Genomic DNA, 18995 nt, shown 5'->3' with positions numbered 1-18995 from the left:
TTGAGAGCTGATGCTGGAAGAAGTTGGCGATGAACAAGCCTAGTAAACAGCAAAGGTTATCAAGCAACGTCATGATATTTAAGAACATAAAACATGGAACTTTTCTCTGCAGGTGCTTCAAATATAATGAGAATGGACGAAGTAATGGGAAGCTTAGTGCTGGGGCTACCACAAGAAGGCAATACTGGTGACTCCAATTATGGATAAAACAATCATAAGCAGGTTTTGGTATAAGTAGCATTGAAATACCACTCCAGCAATGGTGAAACTATTTAGTGGGGCAGTTATTAGCGTCTTCATTTTGGCTTCTGAAAGGCGTTGCTTGCATGTTGAGGGAATGCAATAGCCTGTTCAGCAAGATGTTTATGAACTAAACCTCTTACACTTATCTGAAGACCAAGTAGTTATATTACTTCATTAAAAAGGTGTAAATAAGATGTCTACAATGTCTTACTCTATCAACATAAATCAGCAGGTTATGTATATGAATTACCTGCCTTTCTGTGACAAGTAGAATATGAAAGAAAAATGGAATAAAAAAAACAATTCCAGATGGACGTAAAGCTGGAATAAAACAGATAATGTTGGGAAAAACGTGGAATGTCAGAAAATGAAAGAGAAACAGTCAGCGGTTTAGGTTCCTCTAACGGAATCAAAATGTCAGTTCCGTTAGCTTAGATAAATTACATAATTGTCAGCAAATTTTTTCAAAAGTGTTGCTTCCTCAGTTTGATTAATAGGACTGGATGTTACAATCCCTAAAGTTTCTGGACTGTACTTGACTGGAGTGGAAGTAGTTCTTAAAGATGACCACTAGATGATGTTACTACCATTACGACACATCTTCAGTTGTGTACCTCGACATCACTGGGTGTTTTATCACAAGACACCCTCAGCCGAGGCAGGCCCACCACAGGCTGATCAGACCTGGGTGTGTGTCACATGGTTAGTCTCTAGATGGTCACTTTAGCCCAGACAGCACCCCTTCTTTTCAGCCACAGCCAGTGACTGCTCATTTCGGCGGCATTAGCAAGTGCACGGATTGCCTTCCTATGGGTCTGCCCTCTGACTCCTACTTCCCTCAGCAGCCTTACGGTGGAACTGGCTACAAAGCCCCTGCACCCCACCTCAACTGGGCACACTTTTATATCCCAGCCTTGCTCCTCTGCTTCAACTGCAAGGTTGGCATATCACAGCCTTTTCCATTCATAAGCCTCATCCACAGCATCCTCCCAGGGGACCGTCAGCTCAATGATAAAGACGCGCCGTCGGGAGTTGGACCAAAGGACCAGGTCAGGCCACAGGATGGTCGTTGCAATTTCAGATGGGAAGGTAAGTTTCTGGCCTAAATCAACATGCATTCCCCAGTCCCTGGCTGCACTCAGTGGGCATGTGTCGTGAGGCAAAGGGTTAGCCCCCAGTTTCTCTCCTTCCTGGATGAAGGATGGTAGTTGTGGGATCATTGTCTGGGCATTGAGAGGCCTGGCGTTGGTGGTTACTCTCTTACACTCAAGTTCAGCTGCCGAACACCTCAGCACTTGTTTGTGTCGCCAGGTGTATCTGCCTTGTATTAGGCTGGTCTTGCAACTAACCAAGATGTGCTTGAGGGATGCCGGAACTGCGCACAGAGGATAGGCTGGATCCTCTCCCAGCCAGAATTTTTTTTTGATTATGATAGACCACTTGGTGCTGAACTCAAATGTAATTTCAGACTACTTGTATCACATAGGAATTTGGAAAAATAAATGAACTTTTATTGAATATTATGCGTTACTTGCATTATGCTGTTGATGCTTTGCAAAAGTTCAACTAAACTAAAAATATCTTGTTGACGATTTTCCTTTCTACTGGGTGTCTGAGGCTTCTCCCTTAAACGTCCAACAATAATCAGCCATCATTGATGGATTCCAGTTGCCCTGATACCGTTTCTCCATGACCACAATGTCCTGGTGAGACCTTTCACCATGCTTGTCAATGACAGCACAAAGATTTGCAGAGAAGTCTAAATGGGAATGCAGAAAATGAATGTTTTGTGACATATTGCACTTCATGGTCTTGTGTACTTGTAGCACATTGTCAACTAGTTGCACATAGTTTGGTGCTCTCGAGCTACCAAGAAAATTTTCAGCAACGTGATCTTGAAGAATATTTGACTTGCTTTCCCAGATCATGCTCAACAAAACACTGGACAAAGCAAACACTGACAGTTTCCAATCTGAGTTTAAACAGGAAAGTGGCTATTTTCATTAACAAGCACTTGACCTTCATCTTGAAGATTATCCAAACAAGGATACAAGCAGGAGAAAATCTGCAGACGCTGGAAATCCAAGCAACAAGCACAAAATGCTGGAGGAACTCAGCAGCTCAGGTGGTATCTATGGAAAAGAGTAAATAGTCTATGCTTCGGGCTGAGATCCTCCATCAGGACTAGAAAAAGATGAGGGCAGAGTCATCAGCTAATGTTTCCATAGAGCACCTTAATTCTTCCTGAATATAAATGGACACAACAGTGGACTTCTAAGCTGCACCATCTATCTCAAGATGAATGGGGTTTCAATTAATATGGGACATCTAGAATGATGTACCTATCTAGAATTATGCCATTATAATGGACTAAGTCTCAAATAACAATCAACTGGAGTATAAGAAAGAGACAGAAAACTTAATGATATGGTTTCTGACATCTGTCCTAGTCCATCCAAGAAAACTCACCTCTGCCTCTACTTCCCCAGAAGGCAGAAGAAATTAGCCATGTTCCCTTTGACCCTCACCAATTCTTATCCACGCACTATAGAAAACATCCTGTTTGGATACATATCAGCTTGGTATGGCAGCTGCTCTGCCCTTGACCATAAGAAACTTCAGAGAATTGTGGCCACAGGTCAGCACATCATAACCTCCCCTCCATGCCTAGATAAAGCAGCAAACATAATGATTGACCTCACCCATCCCAGACATTTCCTCTTCTCCCTTCTCTTGTCAGGCATAAGATATAAAAGCCTGATAGCATGCACTAACAGTCTCAAGGAGAGCCTCTTACCCACTGCTAGAAGACCATTGAATGGTCCTCTAGTATGATAAGATGGTCTCTTGATCTCACAATCTACCTTGTACCTTATTGTCAACCTGCACTGTACTTTGCCTGTAACTATAACATCATTCTGTATTCTGTTATTGTCTTTCTTGCCCTACCTCAGTGCCCTGTTTTAATGAGATGATCTGTATAGATGGTATGCAAAACAAGTTTCTCACTAACTTTAATACATGTGACAACAATAAACCAATTTATCAATTTGCCAATTTAAATTTTATGTGAACAATTTTTATGCTGGAGAATGCACTTGAATAACTAATCAAATTTAAACAAAAATGACTCTAAGATGATTTATGCCCTATTTTAGATACTCATTTTTCAAGCTGTTATGTACCAATTAATCCCATATCTTAATTGCCTATTTTCCTTCTTGGCCCAGCTCACTCATTATGAAGGTTAAAATGCTACTCCAACATTCCAGTGCTACTTTATGTAATCAATATACCAGTCCTTAGGAAGCTTTTTACTGTCCTTCAGTGTTAAAAGTACTACACCCACTGAAGGACAGAAAAAATGGTTGAGCAGGAATTGCAACACGAGTAAATAAGTTCTGATTAGGAAAGGAAAGGTACGTCACATCCGGAGTTTCTCCAGTTAGCGGACAATTTCCCTCCATGCCTCTCTGACGTAGTGAGGAATCGCGTACGAGGCAAGTTACAGCAGTGGTTTTCCATTGCCTTCTAGCTGTTATAAATTAAGTATTTCTGAAGTAGAGTCTCAGACCTGAAAGGTTAATGGTTTCTCTTTTCCACAGATGTTATGATCTGTGCTTCCACCATTTTCTATTTTTATAAACTAAGTAGCTTGTTAACAGTGAAACTCAAGAAGCTCTTCTGGTACATCAATGAGGAACCAACGTTTGGAAAGCACCTTGCATTTATCTTGTGATATGGGTAGAACAGTGGCATCCATTAAAAGTTCAGGATGCAGATCAACTTAAGATCCAAAGGAGATCAACAAGAAAGTTATACATTCTCTTATAATTTCAAAGTGTCAGGCAAATTCCTGGCTCCTACTAGCCTCCATGATTTTCCAGTTACTCCCAAGAGGCGTGGTTGTTAGCCTTAGAGTCAGTTAAGAACATTCTAGCAGTAATATAACACTTAATGTGCAGGGCAGCAACCAGATCCAGTTTGGTCACATTCCATCTGATGTTGTTCTTTCAACAGATTGCTTTGCTAGACAACACACACACACAAACTTCTGCGGGATCTCAGCAGGTCAGGCAGAGTCTATGGAGGGAAATCAACGTTCAATGTTTCGGGCTGACGTCCTTCATTAGAACTTTTCTCTTCATAGGTGCTGCCTCACCTGCTGAGTTCCTCCCGGATTTGTTCAGGATTTTCAGCATCTGCAGAATCTCTTATGTCTTCTTTGCTGATTACTTTTATGAAGAGATTATTGTTATATTCTTGTGTTAGGAAATAAAAGAATTTAGTAATGACTTCCAAAGGATTTTCATGGAAAATCATGGTAAAGGGTTGTTAGTAAGGTATTTGTTAGAATGATTTTTTGGGTAGATGATTTGTTTACACTTAAATTACTTTGCCCACCAGACTTCTATTTGACAAAGTACTGTGGATTGAGTCCACCACAATGGGCTTCCTAAAAGGTGTGAATACCAGATGCTTCTGGCACCATAGTTTGACCTGATACTGTAGTTTCAAAGACAGTATTATCTATACATTATAAATATTAATTGTCTTCTATGTTGGCACGTAACATGCCAAATAAATGTATTGTGGATTGAACTAAAGGCTGTGGATACCAACCCAGACATGTTGGCGTCAGAAGGAAAGGATGAAATCCGAAGGTGTGATGTTCGTATGTAGTTTCAAAAGGAAGCATTGTCTAAGCATTGTCTATAACTTTTTAAGTAGCGATTGCCTTTGTGTTTAGCATATAAATATCGAGCCCACATTGAGCTAACAGACCTTTCTGCGGAAAGCGTCCCTGTCTGTAAGATGCCTGCTGTACCTTGTTATGTCAAATAAAGAAGCTGCTTTGTATCTACCAGTGACTCTGTCTCTCCCGTAATTTCATCCACGCTACAACATTTGGTGTCAGAAGTCGGATACCTTCGTGACCCGTCGTGTGGCCAGCGTTCCTAGCAGTCTTAAGTTGGTGAGTATTTTTCTAAAATAACACTCACACTTGGATCTGTTCGGTCGGTGGACACGTGGGAACACGAGGTATCACGAACGTGGAGAGCTGAACTGGTAGATATTAAAGTAGTGTGTGCGTGTGCATGTGTGTTTATGTAAGTGAGGAATCTTTGCATGTTGACTTGGTTAACTTGGTGAGACTTGGACCACCTGTTGTGAAAGGTGGTAACCAACGGTACGGTGCGGGACACCAGAGTAGGGGCGTGTATACTCGTCCAGGGAGCTGCATTTTAGTGTATGCATTTGCAAGTGTGATGCAAAGGAATACAGCAGGCATCATGAGTTCAGGTACTCAAAATTGGCAGATTGTGGAATACATACTCTGTGGTTTTAAGTATGTACTGTTTAACTGCTACCCGTCTTTGATATTTTGCGTAGTGTGGGGATATCTCAGGGAGAGTTTTACCCAGATAGATCTACCAGAATGGCACCTATTGAAGTCAGGCAACGTTAGGTTGAGAACCCTGATGATCTGAGCTAACCCTTGGCCTTGATTATGACTATTCATAAGCCCCTCACCCCTGGGGAGAAACAGAGCATTTTGTTCAAGTTGCCCTCACTTAAAGTCGCCTGTGGGAATTCAGAGTTCTGGTGTAAACTAGAGGAAATGGTTGAAATTCATCAGATGCACCCTAAAGATATACATATGTTAGTGAAAGCGAAGTGCCCGAGGAATATGTGGGACAGAATGGCCCGGGGGTGCGGGATGGTACATGGACAACTACCGGGAGTGCCAGTAATGAAGAAAGATATCGTTCTTTTAAAGGGGAAGTGAGGCAGTGGCTGGGGGGAGGCCAGAGTAGCTGGGTGATGATAATGGCAGTGATTCAAAAAGCTGACGAGACAGCCATGGATTATGCAGAACATAAATATCGAGCATACGAGGAGTATTCTGGGTTGGATAATCCAGGGAGGGATGACCAAGTCTTCCTAAAAATGCTGAAGGAAGGCCTGAGCTCAGCTCACCAGGATGTTTTAGATTTAGGCATAATGGTAGGGTCCACCTACTCTGTGATAGTTTCGTGGGCCAGTGAGATAGACCAAAGAAAAGGCAAGAGAAATCGTAAAGTAGGTATAGTGGATGCAGCTGCTGTGATGTCCCGGAGAGTTTGTTTTGCTTGCCGGCAACCAGGGCACCTAGCAAAGGACTGTTGAACTAGGTATAAGACAGTGAAGGAGTTGATATGCTACAGCTGTGGCCTTTTGGGACATGGCTGGAGACAGTGTCCAAAAGGGAGGGGGAAAACCCAGGTGAAAGTCATGGCAGACACCCAGTCATTCACCCCATTAGCAACCAGTCTGACTGTCAATCGGATCAAAGAGTTAGCAACAGCGCCTCTTAAAGCAGAAACAGATGTGGCAGTGGGCTCCACTGCCAGCACCGGTGACTCACGGATGTACACAATGGCATTGTTAGGGGGACGGCGATGCAATATGTTAGTGGACACAGGGGCATCGGTATCGATAACAGACTTGCCCTTACCAACAACCGGACAGGCCAGTTATATCAGGGGTGTAGGAGGGAAAACAGTAAAAGCAGAAAGAAGCAAGAAGCAAATACTAGAAATCGGGGGAGTGCAGCTTCCAGTGTATTTCTGGGTATGTCCAAATAATGAGGGCACGATCCTTGGAATAGACATCCTAAGGGAAGCAGGAGCTGTTATAGATTCGGGAAAGGGAGAAATAATATGGACGAGTCAGGGGCAGCGAACGAATACAACCAACAGAATACACAGCCTGCCTAGCATAGTCGCAGCTGCCCCGATCGCCAGATTCTGCAGCCCGGATGGTGTCTATGGGTTACCTTGTCAGCAGTTCCCAGCAGTGTGGGTTACACACAAGCAAGATTGTGGTTGAGTAGAAATAAACCCAGTTAAAATAGAGGAGGGTCTTTATAAACCCCCTAAGCAGGACCCTATACAAACTGACACACTGACCACTGTTCAGGGTATAGCGAAGGAACAAAAACACCAGGGGACACTTAGAGAGACTGTGGCCACTCCAGAACATAAAGTTTTCCCAGGGCAGACAGTACTGCGAATAAGACAGCAGGGGAACAAGAGGCAATTGAAATTGCAAGTGTGCAGAAGGAAATGACAGAAGCCAGCTTAGTAAAATTATATGAAGAAGTAGAGGCAGAAGAGAAGGAAAAATGGAGGAGAAAAGGAGCAAAGGAGGGCCAGATTGGTGCTGGACACATGGGAGTGTTGGGAAATTCTACCACCGTTGTATCACTTGTGCCCAGCATAACCCTGGTAAGGGCAGAAAGCTACAGCTGGCAAATCAGCCATGGCCGAGGGGACACTGGGAAAACATTCAAGTAGACTTCACAGGGCCTCTGCCAAAAGGCGGGGGGAAATTAAAGGACCGAGCGAAACAACAACAGCGCATCGCTGATCAGAAAGAGCCAGAGGGAAAGGGGATAGTTCTTCCGCAGCCTGGCGACCAAGTTATGGTGAGGGTGCTGCCAGAAAGGCCACGGTTTGCCCCCAGGTGGACAGGACCACAGATGGTACTCTTAACCAACGATACGTGTGTGTGTGTGTACAGACTCGGTGAGGCAGCCAGTGGAAACACTGGACTCAGGTTAAGGCGTACAACTCACCCTCTTGTTGCTCCCACAGACAGAGTGGGGAACCAAGCGTAACCAGTAACCATGTAATTACAGAGATCCTAAGAGAGGAACACCAGCCGGCCATGCCAGACCTGACCAGAGCTGATGAAAACATACCCGGAGAAAACGCAAAGACTGAGAGCATGGCAGAAGACACTGAGATCGTGTTGGAAAACCATGAATAGCCTGCTGAAGTGTGTTGATGATGGTACTCTGTAAAGAAGGCTGGGTGCTGAAGGTAGATGATTAATTTTATAGCATAGTATAGAAAATTATTTGGGAAATAGATGAGGAGGGATTTTTGAGTTAAAGCAGAGACAGCAAGTTCCACCGCTTCGATGGCATGTCAGACTGCACACGGCATCTGAAAGCAGTCACCCCTAGTCTGAGGAGCTGGGCCCTTTTCAGCAGTTGGGCTAGTGATCAACCGGACAGTTCGGAAGGGGGTGCCACCAGGGAGAGGTCCTTGCAGACATTTATGTAGAGGCCACCTCAACCCCTTCCTGTACATGAGAGAGCCTGTGGGTGCTCCTGGAAGGAGAGTTTCAGTGACCAGAGGATAAAGGGCTGAAGACAAAGGAATGTGATTAAGATGCAGTCAGCCTGCAGGCACACGAAAGGAGCTGCATTCCTAAAGACTTGGAACAGCCTCTCTGCTTAACATTTGGTAGGTAACGCTGGGATAGATATCGAGGTACGTAAGATTGGGGAGGAATTTCGAGACAGGGCATATTTGTGGCCCTATTTGAGCAGATCCTCCTAGGTTGGCCTTTCCTGATACAAATTTAATTTTGTCCAGGAGGGCCAAGAGGAGGGACTGTTAGAGTGATTTTTTAGGTAGATGATTTGTTTACACTTAAATGACTTTGGCCACCAGACTTCTATTTCACAAAGTACTGTGGATTGAGTCCACCACAATGGGCTTCCTAAAAGTGTGAATATCAGATGCTTCTGGCACCATAGTTTGACCAGATGCTGTAGTTTCAAAGACAGTATTATCTATACATTATAAATATTAATTTTATTCTATGTTAGCACGTAAAATACCAGATAAATGTATTGTGGATTGAACTAAAGGCTGTGGATACCAACCCAGACATGTTGGCGTCGGAAGGAAAGGATGAAATCCGAAGGTGTGATGTTTGTATGTAGCTTCAAAAGGAAGCATTGTCTAAGTATTGCCTATAACTTTTAAGTAGCGATTGCCTTTGTGTTTAGCATATAAATATCGAGCCCACATTGAGCTAACAGACCTTTCTGCGGAAAGCGTCTCCGTCCGTAAGATGCCTGCTGTACCTTGTTGTGTCGAATAAAGAAGCTGCTTTGTATCTACCAGTGACTCTGTCTCTCTGGTAATTTCATCCACGCTACAACAATATTTATGAGGTGAAAATGTGGAATTGTATCCCATATCAGTCTTCAACTAATAGGAACTAACCATGTATTAACATCATAAGCTGAGAAGGAGATGAGATGGGATGGGACCATCAAAAAATGTGCTGCTGGAGGAACTCAGCAGCTCAGGCAGCTATGCGGGGAAATGGACAGAGGAAGACAATCTAGTCTCTTTGAGGCAAAAAGGAACTTGATGACTAAGTTCTTGAAGGCAGTGCCCTACTCAATGCTAATGTTTGTTCCCTATTATATATCTAGAATTATGGAAAAAAAACAAGCAAAAATACCATTGATGATACATGTGACGATGACTTCTTAATAGATTCATGTTCAGCATATGCACTCATTCAATTCTCTTCCTTGCAACACGCACAAAATGCTGGAGGAACTCAGCAGGTCAGGCAGCGTCTATGGGAAGAGTACAATTGATGTTTCGGGCCGAGACCCTTCAGCAGGACTGATGAGGGGTCTGGGTCCAAAATGTTGACTGTTAACTCTTTTCCATAGATGCTGCCTGACCTGCTGAGTTCCTCCAGCATTTTGCGTGTGCTGCTTGGATTTCCAGCATCTACAGATTTTCTCTTGTTTGCAATTCTCTTCCTTCCTCAAATTGCATACAAGGCCGTCATGGCTACTTTGGCTACTGCTTTATGGACTGTCTAATGGTGGTATGCTACTTCATTACACATATCTTGTTTTGAGAGTCTTTCAGTTACAAGTATTCTGAAGCCCTTCGGTGGTCTCTACTTTATGTCAGCCCTCTCTACCCATTGAGCTGGTCTGATTATCTTTCACACAACATCAAGGGCTTTGTTGAAGAAGATCCTTAGCTGATATGCAAATGTTCTTCAGTATGATAAAGGCCAAGTTGTTTTTGATGCTTCTGCATATTGTAATTGGAGATTTTTTACTCAAACTTTAGAAATGAACCCTAATTGCCTCACTGAGTATAGCTCATCAATACATGTAAAAGTACAACACAGGAACAGGCCCTTTGACTCACCATGATGTCAGATTAGATTAATCCCATCTGCATCACGTGGTCTATATCCTGCTTAAATGCTCCTTAAGTCTTATCACATCTACTTTCACCACCTCCCCTAGTTCTTCATTCCAGGCACTTATCCATCTGAAAAAAGCTTACCTTCTAAATCTTTAAAGTTTCTCTCTCTATGCCTACTGACATTGGATTCTTCCATCCTTAGAAAAAGTCTCTGATTCTCTACTGTTTCTATACTTCTTATAATCTTACATACTTCACTTCTGTCAGGTTGCTCCTCACTTTCTGATGGTCCAGAGAAACAATCCAAACTTTTCTAACTTCTTGTGGCCAAATGCTCTCCAATCCAGACAGCATCCAGGCAAACAATCCCTGCAATCTCTTCAACAGCCTTCACATCCTTCCTGTAAGACAGTGACCAGAGTTGCACGTAGTACTCCAAATATCACCTAACCAAAGACTTTTAGAGCTGCAATACGATTTACCTAATAATCTGTGCCCTGAATGATGCATGCCACATGCCTTCTTTACACCTCAAGATCTATTAGTGCTCCTAAAGATCCTACAAATTACTGTATAGTTATACTTTGTTATCTACTCAGGACACGGAACATAGTACTTCACAGTACAGGTCCTTTTGGTCCTCTACCTTGGAATATGATGTTTCAGATAGCAGGAAGCAAAGAGTCTTCATTTATTTAATGATATAAGCACTGAACTTAATTAACTGATACAAATAGTTATGACCTTCCCCCAACCCTGTGCCTTCACCCAGCCCCTCTGTAGCTCCACACTCCCTTTCTCCCTGTCCAGCCCATAAAACCATAAGACACAGGAGCAGAATTAGGCCATTCAGCCCATCAAGTCTGCTCTGCCATTCCATTATGGTCAGTTGATCAGCTCTCTCAATCCCATTTCCCCGTCTACTCCTTTGACGCCATTGCTAATCAAGAGACAATCAGACTCTGCTTTAAATGTGACTTGACCTTAATCGCTGTCTGTAGCAATGAATTCACCACCATTTGGCTAAAGAACTTCCTCCTCATCTCTTTTATAAATGGACATCCTTCTATTCTGAGGCATTGCCATCCAGTCCTAGACTCCTCTTTATCTTTCCTTTATGCTATCATTCAGCTCCCAATCGAAGAGCAGCTGATCAAGTAAGAATCCAGAAACATGTCTCATGTTCCACAGCAGAGTGATGATATTTTTGCTTTTACCAGCAGCTTTAATGTAAAAAAATCCTCTGAGACATTCACAGGAGGGTTAACAATACAAAAGAACAGGAAGGGAGATGTTAAGAAGCATTTTAGTGCAGCGAAGCAAATTAGAGACGTAGAAATGGTAGAGCCTAGTGTCTTAGCAACTGAAAGCACAACTTCCAAAGGGAGAATAATTAAAACTGAAGGTCATCAATATTGACACTATGTGCTGTGTCATATGACGTAGGTGATCATGAAGCTGAAGAGGGTTGTAAATTTAGTCAGCACCATCTTGGGTACTAGCCTACAAAGTACCCAGGACATCTTCAAGGAGCAGCGTCTCAGAAAGGTAGTGTCCATTTTTAAGGACCCCTGTCACCTAGGGCATGCCCTTTTCTCACTGTTACTGTCAGGTAGGAGGTACAGAAGCTTGAAGGCACACACTCAGTGATTCAGGAACAGCTTCTTCCCCTCTGCCATTTCATTCCTAAATGGACATTGAACCTGTGAGGACTACCTTATTTTTTTATTATATATTATTTCTGTTTTTGCATGAGTTTTAATCTATTCAATATACATATACTGTAATTGATTTACTTATTAGCATTGAACCACTGCTGCTAAGGTAACAAATTTTATGACACATGCCGGTGATAATAAATCTGATTCTGATTCTGATTCCATCTATCTTTAACCCAAGAAGTTCCAATAATCTCTTCAAAACTTTTGCCTGGTCATCCCTTGATATAACTCACAAATGTCATGCATTATTGACTGCAACTTTTTCTTCCATCAATTTTTCCCATCACTGCAAGATATTTTTTTTTTCCTCAGTTCATGTCCCAAAAATTCCAGATGCTGTTTCCTGATTGATGATATCAACTCTCATCTTAATCTGTTTGTTTACAACACTTCCTCGTTTGTCACTCCGTCCTTCTCTGATATTTTCATCACACATTTCTGCAACTTTGAGTATTTCTTCATTTTGCTTTGATATAGTCCAATATTAGCTTCCACATGTTAGTGTGGAGTGAATGTAGAGCTACAACACTCTGAGCTTTGTACCCATAGAAATTATGTTATTCTTTAGTATCATGCTCAAAATCTCAAACATGCATTTAGCAATACCAATCCTTCTAATTTCAACATCAGCCCTATGGTCAGATGTTATTCTGCTCCCTAAGTAATTGAACTTCCATGTTTTGCTGTCCATTTCAGTTCACATTTCTGTATTTCTCTCTTCTTTGTGACAACTATACACTCGGTCTTCTTGGAGTTGATGGTCAATCCTCACTTTGCACCTCTTTCAATGACTTTATCTAGTATTTCTTGAAGCTTCTCATTAGAAGTAGCTATCAGCACTATATTTGCGTATTGTAAGTTGTTCAAATTGTATCCACGAATTATCATGCCTGGAGTTCTGCTAACTTCTTTTAGAATCTTCTCGCTGTAAAGGTTGAATAGGCTGGGCAAGAGAACACAACCCTATCTGACTTCCCTCATAACCTAGACAAAACCACTTGTCTCATTTTCAACTCTCATTCCTGCTCTTGGTTCCCAATACAAATTTCTGATGATTCTGATACCTGGACATTGCTTCAATGTCCAAGCACTGAAGAATTTTTATAAGCTCTTCATGTCTCACCTCATCAAAAGCTTTGGTATCATTGATGAAACAAAGATATAGGTTTTTCTGGACTTTAATAATGCACTCACAAATCATTCTAAGGCTGAAGATTGCATTTTGAGTTCCACTATCTTCAATGAAGCTGCACTGCTCTTGCACAATCTCCGATTTCGTGCTTTTATTTGCTCTCATCATGGTGACTTGTTGCAGGGCTTTCACAACGTGACTCATCAATCTAATTGTGTAGTGCAACTTGCATTCAATTGCTGTAGATTTTTTGGCAATGCAACAAATATTAACTTGCTCTTTTCCTCTGTAAAGCTGCCAAAATGGGAGGAGTGCAAATATTTCAGAGGAGTATAATACTGGCGGACATTAGTGAAATATGGAAGGAATGTGATCAACATAAATTTTAAAATCAAGGTATTGCTTAATCCAGAATTAATGCAGATCAAGTGTGAATGACGCAGAGAAAGTAGAGATGTGACTAGCAGAGTGTTCATGCACGTCAGCTCTGCCAGGATTTGTAGGCCATTATTTCTTACATGATGAAACCTAACCATACATGGCTTTTATGTACACGTTGAAAGGGAGAATAAAACTACACCTGTGTGAATTCCTGCATCATCTGGCGACCCTATGATCTCTGTCTTGGAGGCTAACATCAGAATAACTTCATGAGTGTGAACCCTTACAAGGCATCAGGCCCTGATGGTGAAACCTGGTAGGGCACTGGAAACCTGTGTCAACCAACTGGCTGGAGTGTTCAAGGACATCTTCAATCTCTCAATGTTGCAGTCAGAGATTCTCAACTGCTTCGAAATGGTGACAATCATACCAGTGCCCAGGAAGAGCAGGTGAGCTGCCTCAATGACTATCGCTCAATTGCACTCGTATCTATCATGATGAAATGCTTTGAGAGGTTGGTCATGGCCAAAACCAACTCCTGCCTAAACAAGGACATGGATCCAGTGCAATTTGCCTAATGCCACAATAAGTCTACAATGGGTGCAGTCTCACTGGCCTTGGATCACCTGGACAATAGCAATACCTCCAACAGGCCGCTGTTTATTGATTAAACCTCAGAGTTTAACACCATCATACCCTCAGTACTAATCAATAAGCTTCAAAACCTGGGCCTCTGTACCTCCCTCTGCAACTGGACTCCTGACCTTCTCATCGGGAGACCACAGTGAGAGCAGATTCGAGATAACATTTCCTCCTCGCTGGTAATCAACAATGGCGCACCTCAAGAATGCATGCTTAGCCCACTGCTCTACTCTCTCTGCACCCATGACCATGTGATTAGGCACAGCTCAATGCAATCTATAAATTTGCTGATGACACACTATTGTTGGCAGAATTTCAGATGGGAACAAGGAGCCATATGGGAGTGAGATGGATCAACTTGTTGAAAGGTATCACGGCAACTAACTTACACTCAATGTCAGTAAGACTGAGGATTTGATTGTGGACTTTAGGAAGGGAAAGTCAAGGGAAGTCACATCAGTCCTTATTGAGTGATCAACAGGGGGAAGGGTGGACAGTTTCAAGTTTCTGGGTGTAAACATGTCTGAGGACCTATCCTGGGCTCAACATATTGCTGCAGTTACAAATAAGGCATGACAGTGGCTATATTTTGTTGGGATTTTGAGAAGATTTGGTATGTCATCAAGGACTCTGATAAGTTCTATAGATTTACAGTGGAGAGCATTCTAACTGGTTGCATCAGTGTCTGGTATGGAGGGGCCACTGTACAGGATCCAAAAACTGCAAAAAGTTGCAAACTAAGCTAGCTCCATCATGGGCACCAGCCTCCCCAGCATCTAGGACATCTTCAAAAGGTGATGTCTCAAAAAGGCGGCATCTGTCATTAAGGACCCTCATCACGCAGAACATGCCCACTTCTCATTGCTACCATCAAGGAGGAGGTACAGGAGCCTAAGGACACACGCAGCATTTTAGGGACAGTTTCTTCCACTCGGCCATATTTCTGAATGGTCAATGAACAAGACCAAATAGTCCAAACATATGTACTGTAATACACAAACAATTATATACAAATATGCCAATGATATTAAACCTGATTGAGAATCTGACCTTCAAGTCAATGATACCTAGTTAGTGGGAATGCAGCTGTGAGTGCGATAGAATATGTCAATTGGGGTGATCAGGCCAAGGCAGTGAGAACTTGGTAGTAGATAAGCAGAGGCAAGATGGAGCTAGGTGATGCTCTGAGAGTGGAAATGAGGAATGTGTGCAGCTCTGAACAAACAAATATCTCGGCTGAACATGAGAGCAAAAATGTCATCAAATCAGTTCAGTCTCTGTTACCAAAGGAAGGTAGAGAATTGATTGGTAAGTAACAGTTTACAACAAGCACAAAGATGATGGCTTATCACTTCAGAATAATTAGTTGAGAACATTTTTGCTTTACTGTACTGGATGTTAGACAACGAGAATGATAAGAAAGACTGTGTAGAGGACAAAAGAAGTGCTGGTAATATTTGTCAGTGTATTCAGAAATGAAGCAATGAACTTAGATGAGAAACGGAAGGTATCAGTGATTGGCCTTTGAAGGGTGATCATGGCGTAACAACAGGAAGCAAATGCATTGTAACTAATTCTCTAATTATGACTGGAGCATCAAGAGTAAACCAAGGATATGCTGTCCCATCCTGAGGAGTGTAAGAGAGGGATGGTATGACCACCTGTGTGAAAGGCTGGTTGGCAAGGTCCACTGACAAGTTTTTTATATAAGTGGCAGATGACTCTGATAGTAGAAACTTAAATAGATTAGCAGACTATTCAAACAAAATGAATTTTCAACTTAACTTGGGACTGTTTGAGTATGGTATTCACAGAACTGAAGCAGTTGAAAGCAGTTCAAGTTCATTCCAGATGCTGTCATACCTGAATACTTGTTGGCATTCTGAACAATCTGGGCTAAGGCTAAAGCATATCGTGTGCAAATACTCACATTGCAACTCATTATCAGCACAACAAAGCAAAAATGTTTCAAAATAGCTATCTAAACTGGAAGCATTCATGACAGAACCTTTTTAATTTCCTGTATTCTTGTGTCATAAAAACCTGTTTTGCTGAACGATGGAAAGATACGCAAAAGATAGACAGTTTTGAGATAGGAGTCTTCCTGCTGGTTCGTCCTTTGAAATAGGAGTGATTCTTACACAAAGCAAATTACCTACCCTTTAAAGCATTTTTGAAATGATTGAACCTGTAAAGTTAAGTATCACTGCCATAGAGAGTCACAGAACTATCCAGCACAATACCAAGCCCTTTGGCCCACTGAGATTGTTCCAACCATCAAATACTCACTTACACCGATCAGATTCTAATTCCATTTTATTTTCCCACATTCCCAGCAATTCCCTCCAGAGGTTCTGAAATCAATTTTGTATAATGCAGCCCTGGATGTTGGTTTCAGATTTCACTTTGCTAACACCTGTATTCTGTAATTTAAATATAAAATAGCTACTGGAGAAAATTAAATCATTCCACCGATGAATCAGTGATCTGGTTAACAAAAGGGAGCTTCTCACAATTAGACTTTCAGGTTACTGTCTAAAACACTGAACAGAATTCCATGCAGTATCAAATTACAATAATGCATTTACTGAGTGTCTCAGCAAGATACTTGCAATGTGTTTGTCTTCATGTGAACTTTGACCCACCTGATTGGAGAAGGAAATCTACAGTTTTATCTTATAAGTTACAGCAGCCTAGTGGTAATGCTGCCAGTCACAAAACAGGTTCACCCTTTGGAAGCCGCTGTCCTCACAACTGCGATGGAAGCAAAAATAAAATGAACAGATAAGTGTTAGAACAAAGATATTAGCATTAAAATACTCTGTAATATAGAAGTTCAGCTGCTGGGAAATTATTATGAATGAATAATCATCTCACAGCTGCCTTTTATGAAGTCAAAGATTCTTGGAGGATTCCTTTTAATTTTAATGATAAGGAATAATAGTAAATTTACGATGAGTATCATCAAACCAGCTCTGAATTTTAGTGATTGAATTATTACAGAAGAACAGGATAACCTTTTGCAGAAGACCAAGTTAACTTTCCAGAGATTATCTAGACCAGCACTAGAAAACAATGGTTGAGATTGCATGAGTAATTAACAATGTGCCTGTTCGATCGTGCTGGGTGCACAAAAGATTACTGAAGCCAATTCATTATCATGATTTCAGCTTCCAGTTAGCACCAACAGGCTGTTGATTGCCCTATTGCATCATCACAGTGCCAGTTCAGACTAGCTTGAAACGAGCTAAAGCAGAGATGCATAGGAGCTGTCTAAATTCCCAGCTGTCACCCTAGTTTGTCATGATTACCACCTTGAAGATCATAATTAAACTAACCTCCACCATATCCACAGATAATGCATTCAGATTCCACTCACATGCTGCACAAAATCATTTTTCTGCATACCACACTTAATTCTGCTACACTTTATACCTGTGACGTTTAGTGTTTGACCCCTACAACTAGGAAGCAGCCTCCTGCTGTCCACATTCTCCAGACAGCTCACTATTTTATATACTTTTAGATCTCAATCATCTCAGAAGAAATGTCCCAGCTTCCTCAGTCGCATGTTGACCTGCTGGCTTCTCAGATTTTACATTCCTTAAGACAAGAGATTCTGCAGATGCTGGAGATAGGTTAGACAAGGTGAGGGGAATGGTGGTGGGTGGGGGAGTCGGGATGAAGTAGGAAGCTGTGAAGAGAGAGGTGGTAGATGTTAAAGGATAAAGAAGAAAGAATGTAATAGGAAGGACAGTACACCATGCAAGAAGGAGGAGGAGAATGAGAGGGAGAAGCTGGGACGGTGGGCAGAAGAGATGGAGTGAGAGGGTAACAAATTTGAAGAATGGAAAAAGAGAGAAGGAGGGAGAGGGGAGAAATTACCAGAAGTTAGAGAAATCAATGTACATGTCTTCAAGTTAGAAGTTACCCAGAGAGAATATGAAGTGTTTGTCCTTATGATGACAGCAGAGGAGGCCATGGATGGACATGTCAAAATGAGATCGGGAAGCTGAATTGAAATGGTAGCCTCCAGGAGATCCTGCCTTTTGTGGTGGACAGAGCAAAGGTTTTCATTCCTTTGTTTGTGTTCTCCTCAAATTCTCTTATTTAATTGCTCTTATGTGCCTTTGATCATTTTCTCTCCTTTCCTCTGCTCTCTTTAAACTGACATTAAGGTGATTTCATCTATAGTTTGTCACCAGAGGAACACTGTTATCTCCTACCAAGGATATTCCCTTTGACATTTCCAACCTTTAAAATTTAAATGTAAGTTGTTTTCTCACTTTTCCAATTTGGCAAAAGGTCGTCAGTCTGAAATGTTAACTCTGTTTTTCTTTCCAGTGATGCTGCCACATCTACAGAGAGTTTCCAGCATATGGAAAGGATAGTGAGAGATAAAATTGGTCCCTTGGAGAAACAGAGTGGACGGCTATGTGCAGAGCCAAAAGAGATGGGGGAGATTTTGAACAATTTCTTTTCTTCGGTATTCACTAAGGAGAAGGATATTGAATTGTGTAAGGTAAGGGAAACAAGTAGGGTGGTTATGGAAACAATGATGATTAAAGAAGAGGAAGTACTGGCACTTTTAAGGAATATAAAAGTGGATAAGTCTCTGGGTCCTGACAGGATATTCCCTAGGACCTTGAGGGAAGTTAGTGTGGAAACAGTAGGGGCTCTGACAGAAATATTTCAAATGTCATTAGAAATGGGGATGGTGCTGGAGGATTGGCACATTGCTCATGTGGTTCCATTGTTTAAAAAGGGTTCTAAGAGTAAACCTAGCAATTATCGGCCTGTGAGTTTGACGTTAGTGTTGGGTAAATTAATGGAAAGTATTCTTAGAGA

The 18995-nt window shown here is 41.8% G+C and overlaps 2 protein-coding genes across 2 annotated transcripts in view; one reads left to right on the top strand and one right to left on the bottom strand.

The window, feature by feature from the left end:
• The window catches only part of sptssb (serine palmitoyltransferase, small subunit B), a 40398-nt gene extending 23521 nt beyond the window's left edge, over positions 1-16877 (bottom strand). The window contains exon 1 of the mRNA XM_072254593.1: positions 16793-16877. The gene's annotated coding sequence lies outside the window, so the exon portion shown is untranslated. The remainder of the gene's footprint in view (positions 1-16792) is intronic.
• The window catches only part of otol1b (otolin 1b), a 105084-nt gene continuing 101402 nt past the window's right edge, over positions 15314-18995 (top strand). Inside the window, exon 1 of the mRNA XM_072256960.1 lies at positions 15314-15455. Within this exon, the coding sequence (XP_072113061.1) occupies positions 15314-15455 (142 nt within the window). The remainder of the gene's footprint in view (positions 15456-18995) is intronic.

The sequence above is a fragment of the Mobula birostris genome, chromosome 4 (assembly GCF_030028105.1).
Source record: "Mobula birostris isolate sMobBir1 chromosome 4, sMobBir1.hap1, whole genome shotgun sequence".
NCBI classification, from domain to species: domain Eukaryota; kingdom Metazoa; phylum Chordata; class Chondrichthyes; order Myliobatiformes; family Myliobatidae; genus Mobula; species Mobula birostris.
This window is presented reverse-complemented; position numbering and strand designations above follow the sequence as displayed.